This window comes from Hippichthys cyanospilos, chromosome 16 (genome assembly GCF_059441005.1).
Source record: "Hippichthys cyanospilos isolate Australia breed blue-spotted pipefish chromosome 16, RoL_Hcya_1.0, whole genome shotgun sequence".
Lineage (NCBI taxonomy): Eukaryota > Metazoa > Chordata > Actinopteri > Syngnathiformes > Syngnathidae > Hippichthys > Hippichthys cyanospilos.
The window spans coordinates 14324507-14350786 of NC_142384.1; the positions used below are offsets into that span (position 1 = coordinate 14324507).

The window sequence follows — 26280 nt, forward strand, 5'->3', positions numbered from 1 at the left end:
AGTGATTGAATGTGTGTGCCTTGTGCCCTCTTTATGTGTGCTCTGATTAAGTCTTACTGGAACAGGAGAAAGTATCGAATGAGGCATCTTGCAATAGCATCTGAGAACGGCTAAACTGTAGAAAGAGGTCTCATTTAACTCATTCACCACCATGACTATAAGCATCCAAGATCTCTGTCAAAGACAGCTCTCTCAGAATTTGGAGAGCGAGGTGATGCTGTAGTTTTCATCCCCTTTTTTGTGCAGTTAAGACAGGTCGTCTTCGTCATGTGAGTCATAAGATGACGAATTACGTGCGGTACGTTACACATAGTGAGCAATGGCGGCTTACATATATGGAGATAAACCCTGTCTGACCTACCTAATATTCAGGAGATGATGGAATAGATGGAGATTTGACTTAAAAGTATAGTCGGAATTAAAGCAGCACCATTTTTCTAAAGCCCCTTTTTATCTGAAGAAACCATAGACATGGCTATAAATATAATCTTTAAATGGCCTAAAGGCAGTTGCCCGGTGCTTGGTGATGGTAGCAGCTGCAGGTAAAAACTGGAAGCATTTCTGGCCAGCAGTCAGATTTTGGATGTGGTTGAGACACACCCACACGGCACAGGAATTCTCAAAGCTGTTCGAGATCAATGTTAGATGTTTGTTGTGTTTCAAGTAAGCGTAGTGATAAAGCTACACGGCATTCATTTGCCCTCTCAGTCTAACGCTGCCTTTTTATATTTCCACCTCACTGTGCCTTCCTCCATGCACCAGCACTGCTCGCCTCTCACTTTCTGCCTCTCACCAGGTAGACAGATTTACACGCTGGTTCTGCTCCCCAGCCTTTCACGCTGGAATGGCTGTGGCGGCTTTCGAGATGCTTTGGCAAGGCGTTCCTGGGCATGTGGCGATGTGTGGCAACACCACTTAGCATAGGAGTTACAAACAAGCACATTGCTCACATGGAAATAAAGGGCAGGGCATGTTTTTTTTTTTTTTTTTTCTCCTGCTATATTAAGAACAGGTCTCCGAGTGCAACAGCTGCCTCCGAGGCAGACTCGAGCCCACTGCTGACCTCACGTATGGAACAACGAAGTGCAGGTGGAAAAAAAAAATAAGTGCAACAGTAGGAAGCTAAGCAATCCTCTAATGTGTACGTTTCAGTCTGTGAAGACAAAAACACGGTCGCGTAAAGTGTGAAAATCGCTTTGAGGACACCGTTAGTCTCTACGCAAGTACTACAATCGTTCACACTGTCATTAAAAAATCAGCTACAGGTCGCATGGGGGCCCAAAAAATGTAAATGGAATCACTTCAGGCTGCAGTGCCAACATAGCTTATTACTGATTTAATATGGGAACTATCAAAGAGCCTTATAGTCTCAAGGGCGGAACTATGTTATGTGCTGCTTATATTTCATGTGTATGAAAGCAGCAACTTTCAAGTGTATGGTGTTGCTTTGACAGATAGAATGTTCTGTATTCAGGCCAAGTTTCTTAAGTGGTTCCAAGCACAGGCACATTTTCTTAAGTGGATCTAGGCCACAACTATTTCTTTTAATCAGTATTTTCTGCCTCCAGGCACTCAAGTATTTAATGCTGGGTTAGAAATATATTAAGTATAATATGGCTGGTCAGTAGTGTTTTGAGTGTTTGACAACGATGCAAGCTTTGTGCTGTAACGGCAAATGAAAGTGAAATGTGATTATGTCGGACGACATGGGGCGTAATTGACTTTCTGCTATTATTCTTCCTATCACTTCTAGCCGCTATTTTATGAATCTGCTATTGTTCAGATTATTCAGTCCGCTCAAAAATGAATGTTCAGTGCTCAACATAAGAGTGCACTCCCTTTGAAAAGTTAGATAGATAGATAGATAGATAGATAGATACTTTATTCATCCCCGTAGGGAAATTCACATTTCCAGCAGTATCCTCAAGTCGAGATATAAAATATGAGAAATAAAATACACAAGATACACATAAGTCCAGTACAGAAGTATACTTAAGGTGCTTGTTAACAGTGTAAACAGAATAGTGTGAATCGTTGGAGTCTAGTGCAAGTATAATTAAGTTTGTTCTAATTCATTTAAATGACATTTTTTTTGTCTTAAAAGTGAACATTGCTGGACTTCTTTTGGCGCCTGCCTACATTTTATACAACTCAGTGGATGAAATGAATGGAGAGCAACTCATGTATTATTTTTAAACAACCTAATATATATTCTGTTTTTGTTGCCCAGGGTACCCTCTTCCTGGCAGTCTGTACTCAAGTCCCTACCTTTCCTTGGGGCACTTGGACCCTCCCTCAATCTCCCAAAATCACCTCTATGACTCCCATAAAGGTCAGTCACTGTCTTCCTTATTCCCGCCACTCTAAATATTGCTACCGTGGGTGCACTCTCGCATCCCATTTGTCCTCATGGCCAAACAAGTACCAGGCATGGATTGATTACTGTTTGACAGTTTACTGTTGGTTTTAAAAAAACTCAAGGTTTCCATTTCCCCTGATGCTGTTTGTTACCAGTAATGAACTATTTTCTTTTTTGAGGACAGGGCACAATATGATTAGCTGCCAAGCCACCTTTTTGAAGTAAATTGTTGGCCAGTGTCTTTTTTTTTTCCTTTTGAGAGGAGAGGTGAGCAGTTATGCGCAGAAGAGGTGGCAGGGAGGTCGGATGGATGTTTAGCGAAAGAGGCAGTGTCTAGCATGTTGCCTTTTGATTAATGTGCTTTGTCCATTAAAAAAAGAAAAAAAGTGCATGTACCAATTACTTCCAAGGACAACATGAGTAGCCCACGGGTGTTCTAAAAATAGCTCTCTACTGACACGAGGATATGCCAAGAATTTATTTATTTAAAAAAAAAAAAAGCAAATTTAACTTGTTCACTACTATTAACAGCAATAGATGTCCAAGATCCATTTTTACTGGACCACCATTGATCGTTATACAAGTCAAAAATAAATTTTAGTTGGGCTGGCCGTGTATGAGTTAACATTTATTATTTATTCATCTTTATTTCGACTCATCAAGGTATATAGTTCTTATTGTGTTGTATCTCATTTCAAAATCAATTGATTTTGACAGCTTTGTATGTTTACATTTTAGGGCAAAATATTTAATACGCTCATACATCAATATTTGCCTCGTATGTATGTATTGATATTTTTGTACTTTTGTCTTGTTTTCAGAGAGCTTTTTCCTGCCGGCCGCTGTTAGCCAGTCACCCCTCCACCCCCCATTGGCTACTCAAAGCGCACTGTCCAGCTCCACACCGCCCCAAAAGACATCCCGGGACGCGGGCAGAGAAAGGTCCTATCGAAGCGAACGTGACCGAGAGCGGTCACGGGAGGAGCAGAGCGTGGTGGACCTCACGCTCGACGGGAGGATTGAGGAAGACCGCCGGGGGCGCCCCGGGGACAAGGAGCGAGAAAAAGAAAGGGAGAGGGACACGGAGAAAGATGGCTGGGCTCTGCATCATCAACAGAAATCAAACTCTCAACCCTCTTCGGGGGAGCCTCGGTCAAGGCCGTCACCCGTGCTCCCCAACTTCCCCCCGGGCGGGGGCGGAGGCGCGAGCAGGCTTCTCGGACACGACGCCGACCGAGGGGGTCGAGAGGGGGAGGCGGGCTCCAGGGCTCAACATCGCTCTAACGCTAATAACTCAAACTCGCTGACAGCTTCTCACTCAGATCGACAGAGGAGGACTGACTCCACTCCAGCGGGGACACGCCACTTCTACAGCCTTCCTCCTGCCCTGCAGCCCCCCATCACTGCTGTGCCCCTCCCCCACACACTCAGAGAGTCAACAAGAGAGCAGAGAGTCAGCGCGCCGACTTACGTACCTTCCGTGGAGGTTTATGATGAGCGAGTCGGGCCCATCCAGATCGCTTCGCAGGCCCGCGACAAGCACGGCGATAAATACAGAGAGCGAGAGAATGACAAAGAGCCGGAGCGGGAAAGTTACAGATTTCCCGAGAGGAGCCTCGTAGAAAATCCTCGACTTTCCCAGCCCGCCGACTCCGGCAATCATCGGGAGGAAGGTTCTATCATTTGTTCCAATGGTTCTATTGGCAAACGAGTTCAGGACTCTTCCCAGTCAAGGTTTAGCCCAGAAGCCCGGGACCTGTCCAAGCACTCAAGTCGTTTGGGCTTGGAGCGGGCCGCTCCGGACAGAAATTGGAATCCCATCAGTCCTTTGAGCAACTTTGCTACCGATCACATGGCCGCCCTCGCCGCCCAACACGGACACACGCGAGTTTCCCAATCCCCTCACTCGAGCGGTCGGCCCACCGCTAACACGCACAGGCATTCCCCGCAAACGCACGCCCCCGAGCACGGGCAAAGCCGCACAGGTGAGGAAGGGAGTCAGAGACTCTATTTGGACCCGTCTGCCCTTTACCGACCAGGGTTGTCCGCGGTGGGGGAGAGAGGCTCCGGCCCCTCGGAGGTCTCGGCCATGCAGAGTCTTATTAAATACAGTGGGAATTTTGCCGCCGAGGGGCCCGCTTCCTCCTCCCGGCTCGCGGCGGACACCCGGGGGCCCTTCGGAGGTTTGGCGAGTATCGGGATGGAGGGCGAGCGGGATCGAGAGCGGGAAAGAGACAGGGAGAGGTCGGTTGTTGGCCCGAGCGCTTCCGGTTCGTTGAGGGTGCCTCCCCAGCTGAAACGAGAGCAGGACCGACCCGACAGCGCCCGCTCCTTTGGTCGAGAGACTGAGGGAGAGGTGCGTCACCCCCCGGTTGGCATCGCCGTTGCTGTCGCCCGGCAAAGGGAGAGCACCAGCAGCAAGCAGACCACTGGATCCTCGGAACCGCAGAGACCCCATCTGCCACTGGCTATTAAAGGTAATTTCAACCCTGACACCCCCCCCCCCCCCCCCCTTTTTTTTTTTTCAAATTGATAATGCAAAAAAACAAATTGATTATATTTCACTCAGTGCTTTGGCCCATATCATTGTTTGAAAATAAGCAAAAATGTTGTTTATTCTATTCTAAAGGTAAAAAATATCTGCCTTTAATTTAATTACAAGCTAAACATGAGGATTTACACCATTTTAAATTCATAAAGCCATCTAATTGATTAATCTGTTATGAAAAATGGATTACATTTCTTAGGTAACGATTTAGAGGAGCGACGATTACTCAACTAATCGATTACAAAATCAATGGAAAGATATTTTAGCTATTTGATTGTTTTGAGCCTTAAAATTAGGGCCCAAGAGATATGTATTTTTTTATATATATTAAAAAATATATACTGTGCATATATGTACCTGGGATTAACTGAAACTGTAAGATATATAAGTACGTCTTGGGATCAAATGTGTTAACCAGGGCTGTAGAGAACAAGTTAAATAAAAGTGAAGAAAATTAAAAAATGTTAAAAAAAAAAATCCACTTGATTGATTGATCAAAAAAATACTGACGGATTATTTGATTATTAGAATAATTGTTAGTGACAACCCTGTAGTGCTTGTTTTTGCTGGAGCCAAATCATTTTGTACAACATCCCTTCCCCACACGCCTCCGTTGGAATTGAATGACTTCAGATCACAAGTCGATGAGTCTATTACAGGGTCGGGCAAAGTACAGTACTTTCTTTTGCCTTTTGCTTTCACATCACATGCTTCTTTGCAGTTATACTTGAATAAATGAACCCAGAGCAAATGATCTCTCATTTTGGTTTCTATGAATTAATAATGATTCATTTTTCTTTAGCTTGGAGTCATATTTTCTCCACTGTTTGACTTGAAGGCATTGGTGCCTAAAGATGACAGAACAGCTTTTTGTCTGGGTTACTAATTGCGTCATGTGATGCGTTTTGATGTTCTGCTGATTTATGGCCAGTAACCTTGTTCTTCTTTTTTACCTTTCGGTTTTTGGTCTTCTTTTTGTTTCTATGTCCCTTTTCTGTGTCACGGTGCCAAGTGGTTTTTGGTTTTTTTTTTTTTTTTCTCATTCACTGCTCTCTTCTAATTTCCTTCAATGTCTCTACTTTGGAGTTATTTGGCAAAGCACCCCCTCCTTGTCCCACCTCAGGGCCCCCTTCTCTCTCTCTTCCACTCTTTTCTGAAGCTTGTGGGCTGCCTACAGTTCCCAGTCTCACCTCCACCCACTCTGCATTAAGCACGGCATTACAGAGCGCGGCTAAAAGCTACAAATAAGCCTTGACTGACAATAAGACCATTGGTTTGTTGCTAAGCGATGATGAGCCTGAAGAGTGATGGACTTTGTTCATGTGTGAAAGACGATGTGGGTTTTTGTGAGGTACAATAGATGACTCATGGAGTGTTTATTAGCATGTGGTTGCGCATGCACGTCCATCCCTGTTGAGGGCACCGATTTCTCAAATACCCCCCTTTCTAAAAGAAGCTCTTTACAAACAGCTGAAGATTTTTTTCTGAAGGAGGTGTGGATGCAGGGATTTGGACAGGCAGCTGGAAAGATGGCATGAGAGAGTTCCGGTGGAGTCCAGAGGAGTGTGAATTAAGGAGGTGAGCGCGAGAGAAAAAGTGGTGGCTAATCACTGGCTTTGTGGTACACAGAAGAGGATAGCATGTGGGGCAGGCTCCCTGTAACCGTGGTAACAGTCTTGAAATCTTTCCTGCGGAGCATGTCAGGGTTGGTTAAAGTCTCTTGGCCCTACACGCACACACACACTCTCTCTGAACGGTTCAGCACAGTCGGATAAAACGTTTCTCTCCATCTTTGTACCTCGGGGACCTTGAGTCAGCTTGGCTGGGTGAAGGGCGAGAGTGCAAAGAGATCCTCATGTTTATTCTTTCCTTGATAGAGTGAGGACATTGCCCACTAAATTGCAGTAGCTCGAGCAACTTCAGTTTAAAGTTCACCGTGCATCCAGACAGCTACTAATCTACTGTGACACTCGGCTAATTAGCCGTGAAGGTTGAGAGACTGAAAGCTCTGGATGTTGTAGGGCTGTTCTCGTTGACACGCCTCTGCAACATCGTGCGGACATCGAGGCGTTGTGGATTGGCAGACTGGGGTGGTGGTTCCCCTTTCGAAGAAGGGTGACCGGAGGATGTGTTCCAATTCTAGAAGGATCACACTCTAAGCGGAGGTGCTGGAGAGGAGAGTCCGTCAGGAAGTCGAACTTCTGGTTCAGGAGAATCAGAGTGGTTTTTGTCCCTGCCATGGAACAGTGGACCAGTTCTACATCCTCGGCAGGATCCTCAAGGGTGCGTGGGAGTTAACCCAACCGGTCGACATGAACTTTGTGGTCTTGGCGTTCAATTGTGTCCCTCAGAGAGTTCTGTGGGGGGTACCTCAAGAGTTCGGGGTACCCGACCCCCTGATTCGGGCTGTTTGGCGCCTGTACCACCGACGTCAAAGTTTGCATTCCCGGCATTCAAATATGAAGCAGCTGGGATGAAGACCAGCACCTCCTAGTCTAAGACCATGGTCCTCAGTCAGTAAAGGGTAGAGTGCTATCACCGGATCGGGGATAAGGCCCTGCCCCTAAGTGGAAGAGTTGAACTATATTGGGGTCTTGTTCACAAGTGAGGGTTAGATGAAGCGAGAGATGGACAGGCGGATCGGTGCAGCGTCTGCTGTGCTGCAGACAGTTAGTCAATGAATCAATGGAATCATTGATTTCTAAAATACTCAAGTGTGAAATGTAATCTGAAGATAGAGGTATTGTCTCCCAGCTTTCACTCTTCTAGCAATACTCCCAAAAGACGTTGGTGTTTCTCACTGAATTGTCGTCCATCCATGCAGAAGAACATTTGTTAGGACAATGCTCCCAACTGCCTGGCTCACAATCTTTGTTCTGGTTCATCCTAATGGCGGCTAATGGACACTGACGTTGTTAGCAAGTTAATCTGACTGTGGATTGACTAATTAAGGTACGACATTAGATGTTGTACTGTACTGTACAGTGTAAAGAAAAACTGCAAGACAGCATCCATTTTGGAATTGAGGATTGACTGCTGTGTGGGATCTGTGTCAAATGGTTCACTAGAGCAGACTGGCAGGAAGCTACAAGACATCAAACACTATGCATGATGTCTGGTCCACACTGTGCCGATGCCTTTGAATGCTCGCTCAGATTGAGGTCACCAAACTGACCTACAGTTAATTAACCTCTGGTGCACGCATCCGTCTTGTCGTCTTCTATAATGAAGCCCTGTTTTGAAATACAGCAGTCTATCATGGAGTACAGTTGAATGGTTTCAATCCCGTTAGTAATTTCTTCACGCTGTTTACCTGGACTAAATATGACTTGACTTTTCTGTTGTCAACACAGATGAAGAACGAGGTGAAGAGCGCGCCCGTCACCACGACGACCGATTGCTCGCAGGTCGCTTGGAACGTGATGACAAAATGCTCAGGTGAGGCCGACAACTGACGGGGATAGCCTGTCTTAAATAAAACTGCCGCTGAAAAAGGATGACGTTCTGGTTATTTTTCCAGATCCTTTTTGTGTTTTGTGTGGAATTGTGTTGTTTATTCAGTTTGCTTCTGGTTTCCTCGCAGAGACCCCAAAGAACTGCCCGACTTCACCCAGTTGCATCCTCCGCTGCTTTCAAGCAGCTTGACGCCCAATATGATGACACCCAGCCTCATGACCCCTAACCTAATGGTGACAGGGGGGGCAGGGCGATGGCATCCCGACCCATCAACTTTGACCTCTCACCCCTGGCTACCTCGCCCCGGAGCCCCACCGGTTTGGCTCTCCGGTTCACCATATAGTACGTAGACAGAAAATTATATGCTTTTATTGATTCAAACATATTTGTCTAGTGCACAGGTGTCAAACCCAAGGCCCGGGGGCCAGATGCAGCCCTGCACAATATTTTATGTGGCTCGCGAACTGCTAATTATGACTTTAGGTTTCTGGCTAAAATAGCAAATTTGCAAGTTGTCTTCAACTTTCACAAATTTTGGGAAACTACAAGTATTTTTTGTTTGAAATGTTCAACTGCATTTGAATGCACCATACACCTCATTCTCATGCTTACTCACTAGCGGAGATTTCTTTCATACTTAGTTTTTTAACAGAGCAATCCACGATTCATGTGTGGCCTGAACCGTGGCAAATACTCACTACGGATCATGGATTAAGTCTAATGACACCAAGCACTTTTTGAACCCGTTCAAAAGATGTTTGGAACTGTCAGCAGGCGCTTGATTCAAATTTTTGGGATTCCATGTGGTTACATGAGACATGGCGTGATGCCAAAAGCGCTTCTTTTTAGACATTAGTAGCGACTGTTAACACGTCTCGCCAACCACCCATTCAGCATTCTGCCACTTGTGCAAAATTTCCATTTCATGGTTTAGCTCATTTTTAAATGTTAAAATTATGAATTAATTCAAATAATCGCCCATCCCTACATAAACTTGATTGTCCTATCCTGTCAGGATTTCACACCAAAATCATCCTCCATTTTAATCACTGGTTCAGAACAACAACAAAAGACCAATAAAGCAGCATGAGGTTGTGTTTTATAAGCCCACTTCCAATGCAACAGTGGAGCTTTCTAACCGGTGTGTTAAACGGGCAACCGTTTCCCATTTCAGCTGACATCTATGCTGCCCTCTTTGACTCCCGAGTTATTCAACCTGGTGCTAAAGACAGTCTAACGCCGTTTAACACTAGCGTACGACATGCTTGGGAAATTCTACATGTAGCTGCATAGCAGTCTGGGTTTGGAACAGTAACAGAGGCAAGTGTTGGCTTTCTCTCAAGTGGTTGGTTCACCAGCAGCCGCCTCACGGGGTCAAGTGCCGCAGACATTCCTGAACTTTGCAGGACGTTCCAGACCCATGCCTCATTCCCAGTCCAGAAATAACCATGTCAACACGCGCACATTTCTCCGGCCTCGCACGTTAACTGTACACACAAAACGCACGCAGGCGTACGGAGCTCCCCAGCGTTCCAGTCTAGCCTTTGAGGAAGAAAAATACGATCCTCTCAAAAGGAGCTAAATTCAGTGTGAGCCCCTGATAGGACACGTTACATTCTCAGAAGGGGGTATAAATACTGGATGTTTGTCTTGTGCTTTAAAAAATGTCTCCTTTAGCCTCTTCCCATCCATATGCGTCCAACCTTCTGCTTCCACCAGGCTTGAGCTCTTCCTCCCTTCACCAAACGCTTCCACCGGGCTACCCGCCATCCCTACCAGGCTCCATACCACCACCCTACCAGTTTGTCAGAGACTCACAGACTGGAAAGCTGATCGTCATCCCGACAGAACACCTGCCACACTACGGTATAAAAAATCATGGTCATGGTTGAATGATAACCTGGACCTCATAATCTTGTGACTATATGTGCAATAGTCCAGTGAAGTTGGAAGTAACGCTGCTATTAACACAAAAATACACTGATTTTCAAATTTGATGCCAACATGTGAAAACGAGGGCCCGACAAAAATCATCCGAATATTTGCTCTCACATTTACTACTGTATACGAGCAACACTACTGTCGTTATTTACAATACATAACCTATCTAGAGGCGCAGCCATTAATCGACAACCAATCGATTACTAATCGACAACTAATTGTAGGCTGTTTTATCATTTCTTCGTTGTAAATGGTATTGCCCTTAAAAAAAAATCTCTATCTTTCCTACCTTAATGTTTCTGAATACATTCTGCGCAGGAGGAGACATTTTGGAGCGCGGGACCCCCGTTTGGCCGGGTTTGTACGGCCCGGGCTCGTCCCTGCAGCATGCAGCCCAACTGCAGCTTTTCTCCCAGCAGCAGATCCTTCGTCAACAGGAGCTGCTCATGATCCAGCAGCACACGGCGCAGGTTCTGGAGTTGCAGAGGAGTGCGCAGTTAGTTGTAAGTCTTAATTGTGGTCTACAAACCCAGAGGTCTGTCACATACGTACAAAATGGAGCATTTTTTTTCCTGATTATATTTAAAAAGTGTATCATCCGCCTTTTCAGGAGCATTTAAAAGCCAGCGAGCCGCGTCCAGACTCGGCTGACAAACCAGACAAGCAGAACGGAGAACCCAAACCCCGGCCGTCGTCCGCGTCGTCCCCATCTCCCTCACCGGTCCTCCATCCCCGCAAGCCTCCCCTGACGTCTCGCTCGCCGACGCCCTCCACGTCCTCCCTCACCCCGCTGCCGCCGATACCCTCACCGGTGACCAACCTCAAGTCGGAGGAAGGGAGGCAGAGAGCGGCGTCTCACCCGCCCCCGCCGCTGCAGCACGCGTCCTCCCCGTGTTCGGCCTCGCCACCCCCGTCCTCACCGCGCTTGCCGAAACACGAGTCTGCCGCTGACGGACAGGCGGAAAGGGGGGAACGGCGAGATGGACATAAGCCCGCTTTTCAAGGCGTCTGCTCAGGTGAGTCATTAAGTCACGGACGTAAGTCATGGACTTTCACCATAAATATGTACTTTACCCTTTTAGCCATTTTTGTTTCATGTTTGGTCTATAATTCATTTGATTTCAAAATATTTTTTTTTAAAATTACAATTAATACCTTTTAAAAAAGGATTTTGCCACTTACTGTCAACTGAAAATGACATCTCATGCTCAGGCAGGTTCCAAACGTCACACGACCAATCTCAGAAAACACATGACCCGCGATTGCTTTTTGTTTTTCGAGCCTTTAGCATGTGACGTAGGGCTGATATGTCAGCTTTTACAGACTGAAAGAAAACATTGTCTAGATATTTGCCGTCACAGAGGGACTATATTTTGGTCTGAGATGGAAATGTCTGACTGCATTGAATGTACCACGTAAGTGACAGCTTCTAAACGCCATTCCAGAATTCCAGCATATTGATGTTGGTAGAAACGTAATGGCAATAAAAAAAAAATGGAATCGCAAGGAGTAGCTAGTAGCAACCACCGCTTTGAAAACAAAAAACAACTTTCTTAAAGCTGGCCTTCACCTTGTGTGGTGTGTTGTTGTTTCTTGGTTGTGCATGTCCAGTGTAGTTGCACTGGAATGGACAGAAAACAGATTTTTGGGGAGGGCTAAAATGGATTTGGGGAAATTTTATTTTGAAACTGGATCGTAGTAAAGAATCCTGAGAATCTTGATTCTTTAACTGAATTGTTTTGTTATTTTTTTCCCCTTGCAATTGGGGTGCATCTCTTTTATTTTGACAACAAGAGGCAAAAATGTGTTTCAAGTCGTTTGTTGTAAAGGAAAAATAATGATCAGAATTTAGATAAAATATGAACTTTTTATAACTTTTAGAAGGCCAATGTTATGCTACACAGTGATGCGCATGAGTTTTTTTTTTTTTTACACAACCGTTTGTGCTTTTTTTCCTGGTTCCAGAGCTCTCACCTGGTTACCCATATCAGTCAATCACTACGCCTTTCGACGCGCCTGTCCCAACTCGTCATAACCCAGCGCACACAACAGAAAACACAGAAGCTCTCCCACACCGTCAGTCTCACAATTTGGACTTGAGTACCTCCTTGCCTTCAGCACACCTCCATTCAAGGCTGCTGAATGCTGACCTCAAACCACAAAAACTGACAACAAAGAATGAGTCATTCCCCAAACAGGAACCCGTCGCGGAAAAGCACCGGTCCGATTCGACGCCAGAATCGCTGAGTCCTCTCATGCGCAGCCGCAGTCCCGTCGGAGCGCGACAGACTAGAAAGGACGTAGGGGCGTCCTCGAAACTTCCCCCGATACCAATCCTAGTTCCTAGTCCTCCTCCGCAGCGGAGCCAGAGAGTGGGTGATGTCAGGCAAGAAGTAAAGGAAAGAGAAATCAAAACAGAAGTGCAGTCATATCAATGTCAGGATGCGTATTCTTCTCCACATAATGGAACTGAGCCTGAAGCGGTGGGGTACAAAGATCCGGAGGAATGCACTAAGCCACGCACAAGTGGCGCATGTGAATCCCATCAACCAGCTAGTCCAAAGCAACGGGCTCTAAGTCAGAAGGAGAACATCACCAAAATCCAATCCGCCTCCGAGTCACCACTTCCTCCGGTAGTTGAGTCCGAAGATCCCATGGCGGGGATGCTTGTTCTGCTCACAGCCAGCGAGATGTCTCAGCCGTATCCCATCGGCCAGATGGGATCAACGCTCGACCAGCCCACCGAAAACTCCGCAGACTGCAGCAGCGCCGGTCCACTGGAGATGATGGCGCTGGAGGGCATGGCCCTGCTCAGCCAAATGGCCCAGCAGGATATGGAGAACGTCAACGTGGAGCAGGGTGAGGCCACTTTTAGGAAACAGAAGAACTTGAGGATGATATAAACGACAATATTCACAAAAAGCATTTAGTTTTAAGCTGAATTTTAAGGATGAACCTACTTTTTAGAAAACATCAGGTGTGTGAAATGTACAGAAACATTCAACCATTGGACAAGATTTGATGCATTTTAGCTTCATCCTAACATTCGTTTATTAAATAAAAATATTCTTTTTCCGTTACTAATGGATGTTATATTGCCGTACGTTTTTTTTCTTTTCTCTGCATCCCAACCAGATTTGACCCTCAAGGGTTTGGACTGCCTTCTCGAGGCAAGCAGACAGATTCTGTTGGAGGCCATAGAGAAACAGTCCCACATTGATCTGCCCAGAACACTCGATCCCAGCAGAAAGTACAGCTGGAGGCAGAGGAAGGAGGAGCCGGTATGAAGACAAATATGGTCATCCACAAAGGAAAATGTGAAAAGACTTCAAGGTTTTTTTGTTTGTTTGCCCCCCCCCCTGCAGCTCTATAGTAAAATGTCCATGGACGTGCTGGACGCGGTGGAGGTGGAATACCGCATTCGCCTGGCCGAGCTTCAAAAAACCTACAAGGAAAAGCAAAGAGAGATGAGCAAGCTGCAGAGACGCAGAGACAAGCAGTAAGTGGACACCGCCTCGCAACGACCAGCACGTATACACACCTTTCACTCTTCTTGTCGTGTCAGCGAACGGCAGCAGGAGGACGAGAGGCGGACTCTGACTAGGCGGGGCCGGGGTCGACCCAGGAAGAGAAAACACTTGGCCACGCCTCCCAAACTGGACGGCAGGCCTGCAAAGTGAGTGTGTCCCACTTAGTCGCCGATCTATAAATCACAAGCTGGCAGATTTGACCCATTTTGCAGTTTCGACTATGTCCTCAAGCTTAAATGTTCCCTTGTCTCAGGGTGGGTAGGTCGGTGCAATACTCGGAGGACTCCGAAACGGGGGAGGGGCACAGAAAAAGGTTTCTGGTGTCCAGAGAAGACGAGGAGACAGCCATGGGGAGTTTGGGGGTGAAAATAAAAAAGAAGAAAAAGAGCAAGGGCTGGAAGGACCAGGACACATCCGGCGGTCATGTTGCCGAGGTAACGAGCTCTCAAGCGCGTATTGTTTTTAGAATCCCAACAAGGCCTCTTCGCTTCCTCTTTGATTTACGACGCGCCCGCGTGGCTTTCAGGGGCTGAAGGTGAAACGCGGCCACGTGTGCGAGCAGGAGCAGCTGGCCTCCGACCTGGACCGAGCGCTTTCGCTCTCGCGGCTCGACTCCATGGGCGCGTCTCGTAAACCGGGCTCCAAAGGAGAGAGGCCCAGGGGCAAGTCCGCCGACAGCCGGCTCAAGGAGCGAAACGTCCACTCGTCGTGTAAAAGCAAACACAAGGTGGTCGCAAAGGCTTCAGAGGTGGCCCGGAAGGTGAAAGGTCAAAAGAAAAGTGCTTTTTTCTCTCCGATGAGATCGGCGCTCAGCAGCTGCTCTAACAGTGAGTACCCACTTGCAAAACAAACGCGCATATCGCCGGCATCGGGCGGAATCCCATCTCCGAAACCGTCTTTTTGGAGGGGACCCCAAAAAATGCCGTGTTTGTTCAACCATTCGCATCGCATTGTGAAATTTAGCGAGCGATTTAGCTGACGCTTTCAATTTGGAAAAATATGACCCACACATATTGACTGACCGATAGTATAGATTTTCGTTTTAAAAAAAAAATCACTGATATGACTTTTGAGGTTTCGGCTCAAAAGCAGCCATATATAATGTTTAACCCTTTACTGGGCACAGCAGCCACTTTCAGTCTGTCTAAACAGGCAAAACGTCCGAAAGCGCCTATAACAGCCGTTGCTTAATTTCTAAGCCGGTTTAGGACTTGAAAATAGAAAAACGTGTGCCTAATAAGGGCCGTTTTTGCCCGTTTCGACTATCGGCTGAAAGTGGCCGCTGTGTCCAGTAAAGGGTTAAAAGTTTGAGGTATGTGGAATGTATGTTTATTTGCCATTGCAATTTGACGTACAATTTTTTTTTCAAGTTAATCTTTCCACATACTTTTTAAAATTAAAATCACATGCATACACTGTGTATATGCATACACACACACACACACACACACACACACACACACATATATATATATATATATATATATATATATATATATATAGTGTGCTCGATTTGAACTATTGCCCACTCTGTCCTCGCGCCAGACTCCGATTCCGAGGGTCACAATTCTGCAAGAGGGGGCTGGCCCTCTCTCTCGGGGCCACAATCCCAGAGCAACCTGAGCCGGAAGAGGCACGCCGCGTCGTCGCCAAGCTCCGCGCTGTCCAGCGCTAAGTCGCAAAAGAAGAAGAAGAAAAAGAAGAAACACAAGCACTTATCCCTGCTGCTCGAGGAAGCGGGCCTGAGTTCCTCCGACGACTCATTCGATCAAGGTTACTGACCCCGTTTTAGAACCTCGCACTGTTCAAGTCAGATGATTCCTTGTCTGTCGGGTCTTGTCACAGCTTTTTTTTTTTTCCTTTGCTAAGGCAGCTTGTTTTCTTTTTTTTTTCTTTTTTTTTCCGACCGCGCTTTAGCTCGACCATCCCTACCTCTTTCTCGCTGCTGCTTTCTCTGCAAAGTTGCCTTTGTTTTGTTTTTTGTTTGTTTTTTAAAGAGTTTACATATTTCTATGGTGTTTTATTGCCTGGATTGAAAAGCATTTTGTAGAATTTGTACATTGAATTGAAATATTGTGTGAATTGTGAGATTTGTTTTCATAAAAGTTGTATTGCAGTTTGGTACCTACAAAAGCTTTATTAAAGGTTTGGACTTGATTAGTACGGAAAGCGAAACGCTGTGGTCCTTGTGTCGGCTTCATCTGTCTCGTCTGTCCGTCTTTTGTCATTCTGTCCAACCGCACCGTCAACATGTCCTCCCAGAGCATTCTGTTTGTCCAATATCCCTGAGCTGGGCCCAGGAAAGGTTTGAAAAACTGCTCGCTTTCAGGTTGCAGAGAGGTGTTTAATGTTTAATGCTTGAGCCGTTTTTTTGTTTTTTTTCTCTTTTGGATGTGTTGTTTTAATCTAGATGATGCCACAAATTGATGTTTGGGATATTTGGACAAAAGAGCTCTTTGTCTGTCTACTAAACCTTCCAATAACACCCCCCCATAAACTTTTGCTTTCAACTTCTGCTCTGTCGGCCCCACCCGCCACCTCACCTCAAATTGTCTTAGCCGTGATGCTTTGAGTGTCTCTCTGCCTGTTCCACGTGCTTGTGCTGCTGCTGCTGCTACGACATTACAGAAGTTTGGCAAGGACTTGCTCAGCCTTAAGCCCGAACGCTTCCTCGCCGCAGCGAGTCACCGCTGTGGCTAAAGCGTAGCTTAAGCTAGACTTGGCTAAGGCGTGGCTGCTCTCTCGCACCTCCGTGCCGCCCCGCCCCGCCCTGCCCTGCCCTGCCTGAGGCCACACCCCTGTCACCTGCTCTGTAAGTAGGATGTGCCCCTCTATTTTCTCCACCGCGCTGCATGGAAAGACGTTTAAGCATTTATTCCAAATCCTTGATACCAAACTTAAGGTCTCTACTAGTGCACTCTGTCCTCTCTAGTAGGAAAACGACGTGATTGGTAGGATTTTATTTGCATACTAATATGTGCATATTTGCGCAAGTTGTCTACTACAGTGGTTCTCAATTTGTTTTTTGAGTGTTGCGCCATCCACGTTTGATTTATTAAGCTTCGGAAGTATGTTTGTAGTGTTATCTCTCGGCCAGTTTTAGTCATCACCCCCAGAAGATGGATTTTGTAACATCGTTCTGATTTGTCCATTAGGTCAATGCGTCACGAATTACAATGTGCATCTTTAGGAGAGAAAAAAAAATGCAATAAAGGGATTCGATGTCTTGTGATGTAGGCAATATGACACAATTTAGCAATAAGTTCCTTCATGTTCCAGTCAACTTGCTTTTATTTTGAAAAGCAATATGTTCTCTTCCTGGAAAAAAAATACAATTAGTTTTAATGTCTTTAGTGGCTTCATGTAACTCTAAGCGTACACGTAGCTACCACTGATCTACAAGTAGCCTAACTAAAGAGGACAGAGCATACTGGTACATAGGCATTAACATGTGTATCAAGGATAATGAATGAATGCTCAAAAGACTTTCCATAAAGCTGAAATTAAAATCCATTCACAGAATATCAGCTTTCACCTGATTTTAAGTTTTTGCTTGACAAATTGAAGCTTTTTTTTTTTTTCTTGAGATCCATGGTGACACCTTTTATACTGATTCTTGTCTCCACTGACAAAGATGTCAAAAGCTAGCCTTGTGATGTTGATCTAGGATGAAGGCTGTTACCATGGTTACTCAAACTTTGAACAAAAAGGAAAGCAAGGGGCTTCACAGGGCTGTCCTCTCGGTTCCTGCCTTGTCCTCTCTGTTGTCTGCTTGCGATTGTTAACACAGTGTGGATTCACAGTACCTGTTATGCGCAACATCTGCATCCTAGATTTTGCAATGCTGAGAATTTCATTTCAAAATATGTCCCATGTTTCACAGTGTTTTGATAACCCTCAAGCGGCAATTCAGTGCCGAAGAGCAAAATTATGACCGCGAGGGGATATCCAAAGCAAAAAAAAAAGTATCAAAATGATATGCTTCGATGTTCGCTTTCCAGACTAGTCAGACGGGTGATAATTTAGCAAAATTGTGGTCGTAGTTTGAAGTTGTGTGGAGCTCCACCGCAACAACACGAGAGCAGGAGCTAATATTTAGGTCAGCGACATGTCTAAAAAAATTAGGATGACCCCCTATAGTGATGCAGATGGAATGTTAATACCAGACTGCTGTTCTGTTCTGTACTGTGCATCCATCCACCCCTGTGTTAACACTCTGAGGAGACGTTCCTCAACTGCTTACTTCTAGTAACACGCCGCTAACAAGCAATATGCTTCACTATCTGTTCCTGTTCTGTTCGTTTGCCGCAATGTCTTGTCACAAGAGGATTTCGGCTGTTTTTATGTTCCCTTAAGGGGCTTCAAATAATGGATAGTAATGTATAGGTCAGGAGTCGCAAGGTAGTGAGTGCGGTTGTGCAGGAATGGCATGAAAATGTGAGGTAGAGAATTTTGATTACACAGCATACAGGCTTTTGGATGGCGTTGCTCTCTTTGCACTGTGGGTTCCATTTGCCGACACGTTTGTGTGAATGAGCGTGTGCGTGTTAATTCAATCCAGGCTGCTGTGTCTTTTCAAGCAGGATGCAGTCTTATCAAAAAGAGTTCTTTTTTTATCGCTCGGTGAGCAGTGGGACCGCGGTGTCACATCCGCATCCGAGCTAAATTGTCTTTTTCGAAACAGACTCTTCGGAGGATGACTACGAAGACGAGGAAGATTCCGATTGGGAAGACGGCGGCTGCGAAGAGAGCGGCCTGGGCCTGTTGGCCAGGTTCGCGGCGAGCGCTCTCCCGGTCAGCTCCGCCCCTTTGAGCCTTTTCCCTGATGGCAAACATCACAGCCGTTCCAGCACTATGGGTAAAAACACAACACGCCAAAGTTGCACAAAGTTGTTCGTGTGTATTTTTTGTTGAACCCCTAGCAACCCCCATTCCAAACAAAAAAAATCTTACCTGCTGTGTAAACAAAAGGCTAACAGATATGATGGTTCCTCTGATTGTGCTTTTTGTGGTTGAGCAGGTTTATCTGCCTGAGTGTTTTTTCAGCATTGCGGTTTGCGTTGTTAAATATTCATTTGTTGCCAATTGTCACATTGTGGTGGATGTAATGTTTCACTCTTAAATTATGCATTTGTTTGCGCGTAATCAATAGTACTATTCCTGTAATTATTGATTGCACAAAATCCAACGCGTTTATATGGCTTTAAACCGCAACATTTGCACCGTTAATGAGATTCGATGCAGTGGCAATTTTAAGAATTCACGGATGACAGTGCTATCGTTTAAAATTTACTGCTTCTTTTATGTAAATATTGCATGATTGCGTAAACTCGGGATACGATTCAATTTGTATTTTGGGGTTTACGACGATTTTTGAGTCAAAGCTGATTTTTGCTTCAATCTGCAAACGTTGAAAGAAAAATCACCATCTGCTCCAGTCTGCTTTGCAAAAGTCGTTTTCAACCATTTTTTTTTTCAAATGTACCATAAAATATTTTTCAACCTCCCCTAACCAGTGCAAAACATTTCTAGATGGAAAAATGACTCAAAACAGTGCTGTGCCATCCATGCCTGATTTTTTTTTTTTTAACTTTGGAACTGCATGTGTAGCGGTATCGCTCATTGCATTTTACTTAGCAACTTCTTTGTGTTATTTCTGGATCGTCAGCCGGAAATTTGCATCACTAAACACTGCGCATTTGTCTGAAACTCGACAAAATAAAGTAATGCAATGTTTTGAATTGTACCACGATTTAGCATTGTGTTGCTTCATGTTCCAGTTTATTTGCTCTTAATTGAAAAAGAATAATTCAGCTTTAAAATTGATTTGTTGATCAATTCTCGCATTGCCCCTTTTGAGAAGCGCTTTTCCCGATCACGAGACTCTTTCCCGCCATCTTCAGGTTCGTCAGAGTGCGAGTGGTCCGACTCCGGCTCCGACTTGCGTTTGAGGAAGTTCCCCTCTTTGCTGCATGGCAAACGCTCAGCGCCGGAACTCCCTCTGCTGCCCCCGGCGACCCGCCGCATCGAACAGGGCAGCCCGAGCAAGCGGGACGAGGCGCCGCCCGTCAAACGCAAGCCTCTCCCCATCAAGCGCCGACCCTCGCCTCGGCCCCGGCGCCGCTTCAGCTTCGATCTGGCGACCGCCTCCGGCTTCAGCGAGGACGAAGCCTGGAACCGGCGACGCAGCGAGAGGATCTTCCTCCACGACGCCACCGCCTCGGCCAACCAGATGACCTCCCTGTCGAGCTGCTCTTCGAGCTCGGCCCCGCCGCTCACCCCTAAGCCCGTGTCCAGACCCAAACAGCCTCCTTGCGCAAGAGAGGGCAAAGTACGTCAATTATTTATTGAACGGTTATTCAGCAGCAAGTGGGAGACTCCTTTTCTGTTCCATTATAAACTAGCTTCTCTTCAAAATCCTCTCCCAGCTTTTTTTTTTTTTTACGTCGAGCGCATGCGTCACTGTTCCAGCAGGGTTTCCCTGCGCTTGACTGACTGTAGCACTTCTCTGCTGTCTTAAATGTTACTGACAAGAAAGGACAACTGCAGGCTGTTCCACCCTGTGCGCAATTCCGTCATTTTAACCATTTGCGTTGTGCCGTGTGTAAAACAGAAAAAGAAGACCAAGGAGTCCTCCTCCCTGCCAGTCAGCCCGTCCTCGCTTGGTAGTCCGATAAGGGATAGCGCCACAGTTCTGAGCCTCAGCCCGGCGCGGAAGAGCCAATCCAAAGCAAAGACCAAGGCGCGAGAGGTCAGTGAGATGACTGATGAGCTGAGAAGTCGTTAGCAGCATCTACTAATTGCTTAATATCCTGGCAAGGTCGAAACACGTCTGCCCGAGTCAGACGTTTTGACATAAATGGGTGCAGGCACATTTTCCTTTCTAGAATGCGGTGTCAAGTCTGAGTCCATTAAGGGCTTGCTTATGTTTTGCCTCTGAGATGAAATATGTAAAGAATTAAGCAGTAAGCGCATCATGATTTGATGCCTCGGCCACGAGGAATCCGTAACGTACAGTCATGCACGCACAAACCACCAATTGTACATTTTGTGTAATACTTCTACAAATGACTCAGTAAGATTTTGTATTATTTAATCAAAAATATACTTCTACAAGAATGTTTTATGCAGCATCATTAGTCTAAAAACGGCATTCTGGTGAATATTTTGCTTGTGGATTATGAATTATGAAGCAAAATCCACTCATTTTATGTCCATCGCAGCGGGAGGCCATTTTGCCTCTTGCCTGTCAAATGAAAATGACATCAAAGTTACTCAGAGCTCAAGTATCGTATCAATCATGAATCACATCAGTCATAACTAGACATAAGGCGATATCAGATTCTGATAGTAAGATAACCGTGAGCAAATATAGCACAGTATCACGGTATTAACCTTTGAAGCGCTAACGTAGCAAAACATCACAAGGCAAAATTTACACAGTATGACTTTACCTCTAACAATTTTTTGGAGAGAAAATAAACAAGTATGTCTGGGTTTTGTTGTATTATCTGTCTACATGTGTTACTCCACCAGTATTTTTCTAACCTCTATTGCTTAAAAAGTACTAGTATCAATGCTAACCATTAAGATTTCAATGGTGTTTTGCCTTTTTTTTGTTAGCATTAAGCTAAGCAGACGTTCCTGAGATAAAATGTGATAATAAGGTGATAATAGATTATTATCATCTTCATATTTTGGCTGCAGTTTGCTTGTTTGGTTATTTATTTATTTATTTTTACCCTCTCGTGTAGTGATAAGCTATGAGCACCATCTTTCATTATGATGCATTGCTGTTCTGCATCACTGCACACTACACCCACGATAATAAACAGTGCCAATCAATTTTTTTTTTCTATACCGCTTGAATCTAATCACAGTATGCGCGTGTCCACTTTATGTAACCAGCTGCCGTGGATACTGTAGCTATGAAGTCGATATATGTAACTATCCATATCACCGAGACAAAATCCATTTTTTCATAACCTGAATGATGAAATATGAGCTTTAAATTGAAAAATAAGGGCCTTGTTTGTTATTTCCAGCAGTCCAGGGGAGCAGTGAGCCGACTGATGGAGAGCATGGCCGCCGATGAAGACTTTGAGCCCAATCAGGACAGCAGCTTCAGTGAAGACGAACTCATCCCTCCGCGCAGCAATAGCGTGCCCGAGAGGTCCTCCACACCTGGTCAGCGTTTGTCTACGCGTCACGACGGTCATTATTCATAAAAACCTGAATGCATTCAAATCCTCTGTTTTTTCCGACTCTTCCAGCTCCAGTGCAGTGTGTGTTGGACAAGGACTCTTTGGCGGACGGGCTACGGGTTTTGATCCCGATGGATGACCAGCTTCTCTACGCAGGACACGTGAACACCGTGCACTCGCCTGATATGTGAGTATATGTGAGATTTATTCACATTGATGCTATTTTGGACATCATCCTTAGAAGTCAGACAGAATCTGCTCTGGGTTTCATTTGTTAAGTCATTTAAATAAGTTAATTTAGTGACTTGGTTTGTATAGATATATTGCTGCATTTTTTGTGTTTAATCAAATGGCCGAAGAGTTAGAGCATCGCAACATAGTCTGCTCGCTAGTTAGCTTTAGCATTACGCTGGTTGACTGAAAGATTAAGTCTATACGCTTGTTTTAAATACACAAAGTGTATTGATCTTTGTTTAAGGTTTAGTTTGACAGCTAATTTCGCCTGGAAAGTTTTCATCATACAGCGCTTTTGTCTCAATGTGCTCACAAGTAAATGCAAGTTAATGCAAAAAGAAAAAAAAGTAACTCAATTATTTCCAGTCTTGTATTTCAAGGCACCAGTTTTTTTTTTTTAATTTACATTTTAGACGTTCGATGTCTTTTCATTTGTGTTTTTTTTAATGTTTGCTAATAGCTTTAAATGTGATCAAAAAAATCTAATAAAAAATGTGACATTTTTCAATTTCATGAGCCAAAGTGTCTCGGGATGCGGTGTCGTGCATACTTAATATCTTAATCACTGTGAACAAATGTATATGAGCGTTTGACAAACTAAAACTGGAAAAAACATCAGCTCTAGTTTCCTATTTAGCTGTGCTCAAACCCTATGTGACTGACTTAAAAGAAAACTAGACTTAATCCGCTTGAAGGCTGGATTAATATTCTTGGGGAATGTAAACGTAAGATGTACAACAATAGACAAAATCACTTCGTCAGTTTGGTGTGTTCTTGAGAGGCCAACAAGGTGTGTGTGTGTGTGTGTGTGTGTGTGGCTTTGCATAAAAAATAGCCCGAGCTGCCTCAGCCAACTAGACGTAATAAAACTCTATTAGAAATGATGCAACGTTGCGTCTGGGACAGAAATCTCAGCAAGGAAAGTGGATGTGGCGCTCGCGTTCATCTGCGGCGCGTTGAGCCTCCTGTAATTCTCTGCCGCAGATACAGCGTGGTGGTGGAGGGCGAGAGGGGCAACCGGCCGCACATCTACTGCTTGGAGCAACTGCTGCAGGAGGCGGTGAGTAACCCGCGCGTCACTCGCATGAGAACGGCGGGGTTAAACGCGCCGCATCTCTCTCGCTCACTTTTCTTGTGACACATGAGAGGGCAGCCGCTAGAGCTGAAAGTGAAACATGAAACATGCATGAAACAAAGTAGGTCATACGTCATGCGACGGCCACACGCTAAAGCTCCCTGAGCTCTCGGCCCCTCGCCGCACACGGCTTATTCAAGTTTGTCCCTGTACTCTTGATGAAATAAATAAACGAAGCTCAGGCGGCGCCGGTAAGAAACACTTAGCGTGTGCTAGCGTTGCGCTGACATTTCAAGTCCTTTCTTCTTGTCTATGTTCAGATCATTGATGTGAAGCCTCCTTCGGTGCGCTATCTCCCCGAGGGCACCCGCATCGCTGCCTACTGGAGTCAGCAGTACCGCTGCCTTTATCCTGGCACGGTTGTCAACGGTGCGCCAGTGCACACACAAACACACGACACAAACACACAACACCGTGCTTGCAGGATGCCATGAGTCATATTCATGATTTAATTGTAGCTTGCGGCACAGACAAACATATGATATCAACCGGGCTTTTTCAATACAGTACGGCGTTGTTGTATCTGATGTTATTCATGCCTAAGTGTAAATACGCCATGCGATTTGTTTGACAAAATGTTTATTAGTGCGATTTTAATCTACAGTTCATTATTAGACGGAGGTGTCAGTTTGTGTAGTGTGCAGGTTTAAAAATCAATGTAGATGCTAGTTTACTAAAAGCCTAGGCTAGCGCTTCTCACCCGCCCCCCACACACACACACACACACGCACACACACACTCGACGTGCTGACTATAAATAAGATCATTATAGATTAAAAACATTTATAAGTATACCTAAACATGTAACCTTATCTTTACATTAAAAAAATCAATACAGATCAACTTTCAACAGCTACTTTTTACAGTGTTTATACAGGTTACAGGTTAGTCTAAAACTGAAAAAAGAAAAAAAACCCACATTCAGCAAGGTGCCTGAATTTTTTTTTTTTTTTTTTTTAAAGGAAAATTTTATCACAATAACACTTCACATGGCAAAACCAAAACCCGGGTTTATTATCAGCATTTGGCAGGCCACATAAACTCCAATAAATTCTTATTTTATTGCAATTAAACTTCACATGACAAAAACAAAGCCTTTTCCCCCCAGCATTTCCTCGTGCCCAGCATCGCCTCGTTGCTGCTTTTTCTGACTTTGCTGTCCCCCCCCAAACAGGAAGTTCAGACATTGACGAAAACGACGATCTTATCACGGTGGAGTTTGACGATGGTGACACAGGACGCATCCCTCTCTCTCACATCCGACTTCTGCCTCCAGACTACAAAATCCACTGTGAGCATGATTGTTCCTCTTTCTTTGCTTCCTCATTTCAACACACAATGTTTAAAAAAAAAAAAAAAAAATCACATGCCTCCAAATGGCATAGAGGACAATTGTTTACACAATCGTCCCTTGGGGTTTTGTTTGACCTCTGTAGCTAGTACAATATTCAGCTTGGGGGCTTTAGGTCACGCCTGTCTTTATTCGCAAGATTCCTGTCTGTGTGGGTGTCACAAAAATATATTCTGACCACACACAAACTATGTTTTAGGTCGCATAAAACTTAAAACAACACTTTCAGCGTGGTTTGTTACGTTAACATTCCGCTAACGTTTGCTTGTTGTGTTTTAGGAACTGTATATACAAAGTGACTACATTTCTCTGAGAAAGAGAAGCTACATTTACACTTGTTCTCAAAATAACTCCCCACAAGCATTTGATTGGCTGGACTGAGTTTAGGGTTCGAGGTTAGCGCTCCACCTGTCGCTTTGACTTGCAATTTTTGTGTCTGCGATAAAGAATGTGTGTGTGTTAAAGCTTAAATCTTAAGTCATTCAATGCCAGGGACGCATTTTCACGTTTTTTTGCAGACTCAATCCCAGAAGTAAGTATCATTTTATTAATTAATTATATGGAAATTAATGTCCTTAATGTACTTAAGTATCAGTTTAATACTTAAGTATCTGAGATTGAAGGTCCGGACTCTTAAAAAACGTGAAAATATGTCCCTGGCATTGAGTGAGTTAAGTACAAAGACCGAGGCTTCCCCATTGTGATATTTACTAACCTAAAAGTACAAAGAAACGCGGATTCGGGCATTTGATGAGCCCTTCAGCAAGGCATTTTACCAACCGTTTGACATCTCTCACCTGATCCAAATCCATTTTGCATGCGAGCACGAAACAAAAATAACAGTCAAAAGGGAGTTTACCCTCTGGAGATGAATGCGTTATTATGATACACAACATCTAAAATGTGCCAAAGACAACTTTGTAGAAAAGGAATAGAACTGCAAGCATTTCCAATAACAAGTTACGGTGCCAGAAGCTTGAATAAATATCTTCCATTTTTGGAGCAAAGGGACGTGCTTACTTTATGTTGTTACTTTCTGAGTGAATAAATAATGGGGAAGGGAACTGCTGTCACAAATATCAGAGTGCTACTTAGTCCCCGTTAGCAGTCAAGGGCTTCTTCTCAAAATAAATTGATTCACAGTTTACTGATAAACTGTGGCGCAGGTCCGCCTCACAGTTCAGGGACCCGAGTTCAAATCCACCTGGGATTCCTGTGTGGAGTTTGCATGTTCTCCCCGAGCCCGCGTGGGTCCTCATCGGGCCTTCCAGCTTCCTCCCACATTCCAAAAACAAGTATTGGATGTGCTAAATTGACTTCGGGGATGTCAAGCAACCCCGCCTATTGATATAAGTCAGCTGGGATAGGCACCAGCAAGCCTGCAACACTGTGTGGATAAGCGTTTAAGCATTTTTTTGTTACTAATCCCCTTTTTGAACAGTTTTTACTGGCCTGGATGTATAAATTATGTATAAATATAACGTTTACCGCAAAAAAAACTGGTTACATTCAAATGACTCCC

At 44.8% G+C, this 26280-nt stretch overlaps 1 protein-coding gene across 4 annotated transcripts in view; it reads left to right on the forward strand.

The window, feature by feature from the left end:
* tnrc18 (trinucleotide repeat containing 18) overlaps positions 1-26280 on the forward strand; it is a 52086-nt gene that overhangs the window by 15339 nt on the left and 10467 nt on the right. For 2 of the 4 annotated variants that reach the window (XM_088436706.1, XM_088436705.1), the window contains 22 exons: positions 2231-2332; positions 3181-4836; positions 8261-8345; positions 8491-8705; positions 10041-10229; positions 10623-10807; positions 10915-11320; positions 12270-13163; positions 13440-13585; positions 13670-13803; positions 13870-13980; positions 14088-14268; positions 14361-14661; positions 15380-15607; positions 18519-18692; positions 19738-20165; positions 20448-20585; positions 21880-22021; positions 22108-22225; positions 23257-23332; positions 23668-23776; positions 24582-24698. In XM_088436706.1, the coding sequence (XP_088292832.1) occupies positions 2231-2332; positions 3181-4836; positions 8261-8345; positions 8491-8705; positions 10041-10229; positions 10623-10807; positions 10915-11320; positions 12270-13163; positions 13440-13585; positions 13670-13803; positions 13870-13980; positions 14088-14268; positions 14361-14661; positions 15380-15607; positions 18519-18692; positions 19738-20165; positions 20448-20585; positions 21880-22021; positions 22108-22225; positions 23257-23332; positions 23668-23776; positions 24582-24698 (6135 nt within the window). The remainder of the gene's footprint in view (positions 1-2230; positions 2333-3180; positions 4837-8260; positions 8346-8490; positions 8706-10040; positions 10230-10622; positions 10808-10914; positions 11321-12269; positions 13164-13439; positions 13586-13669; positions 13804-13869; positions 13981-14087; positions 14269-14360; positions 14662-15379; positions 15608-18518; positions 18693-19737; positions 20166-20447; positions 20586-21879; positions 22022-22107; positions 22226-23256; positions 23333-23667; positions 23777-24581; positions 24699-26280) is intronic. The other 2 variants (XM_088436707.1, XM_088436708.1) reach the window with 2 other exon arrangements.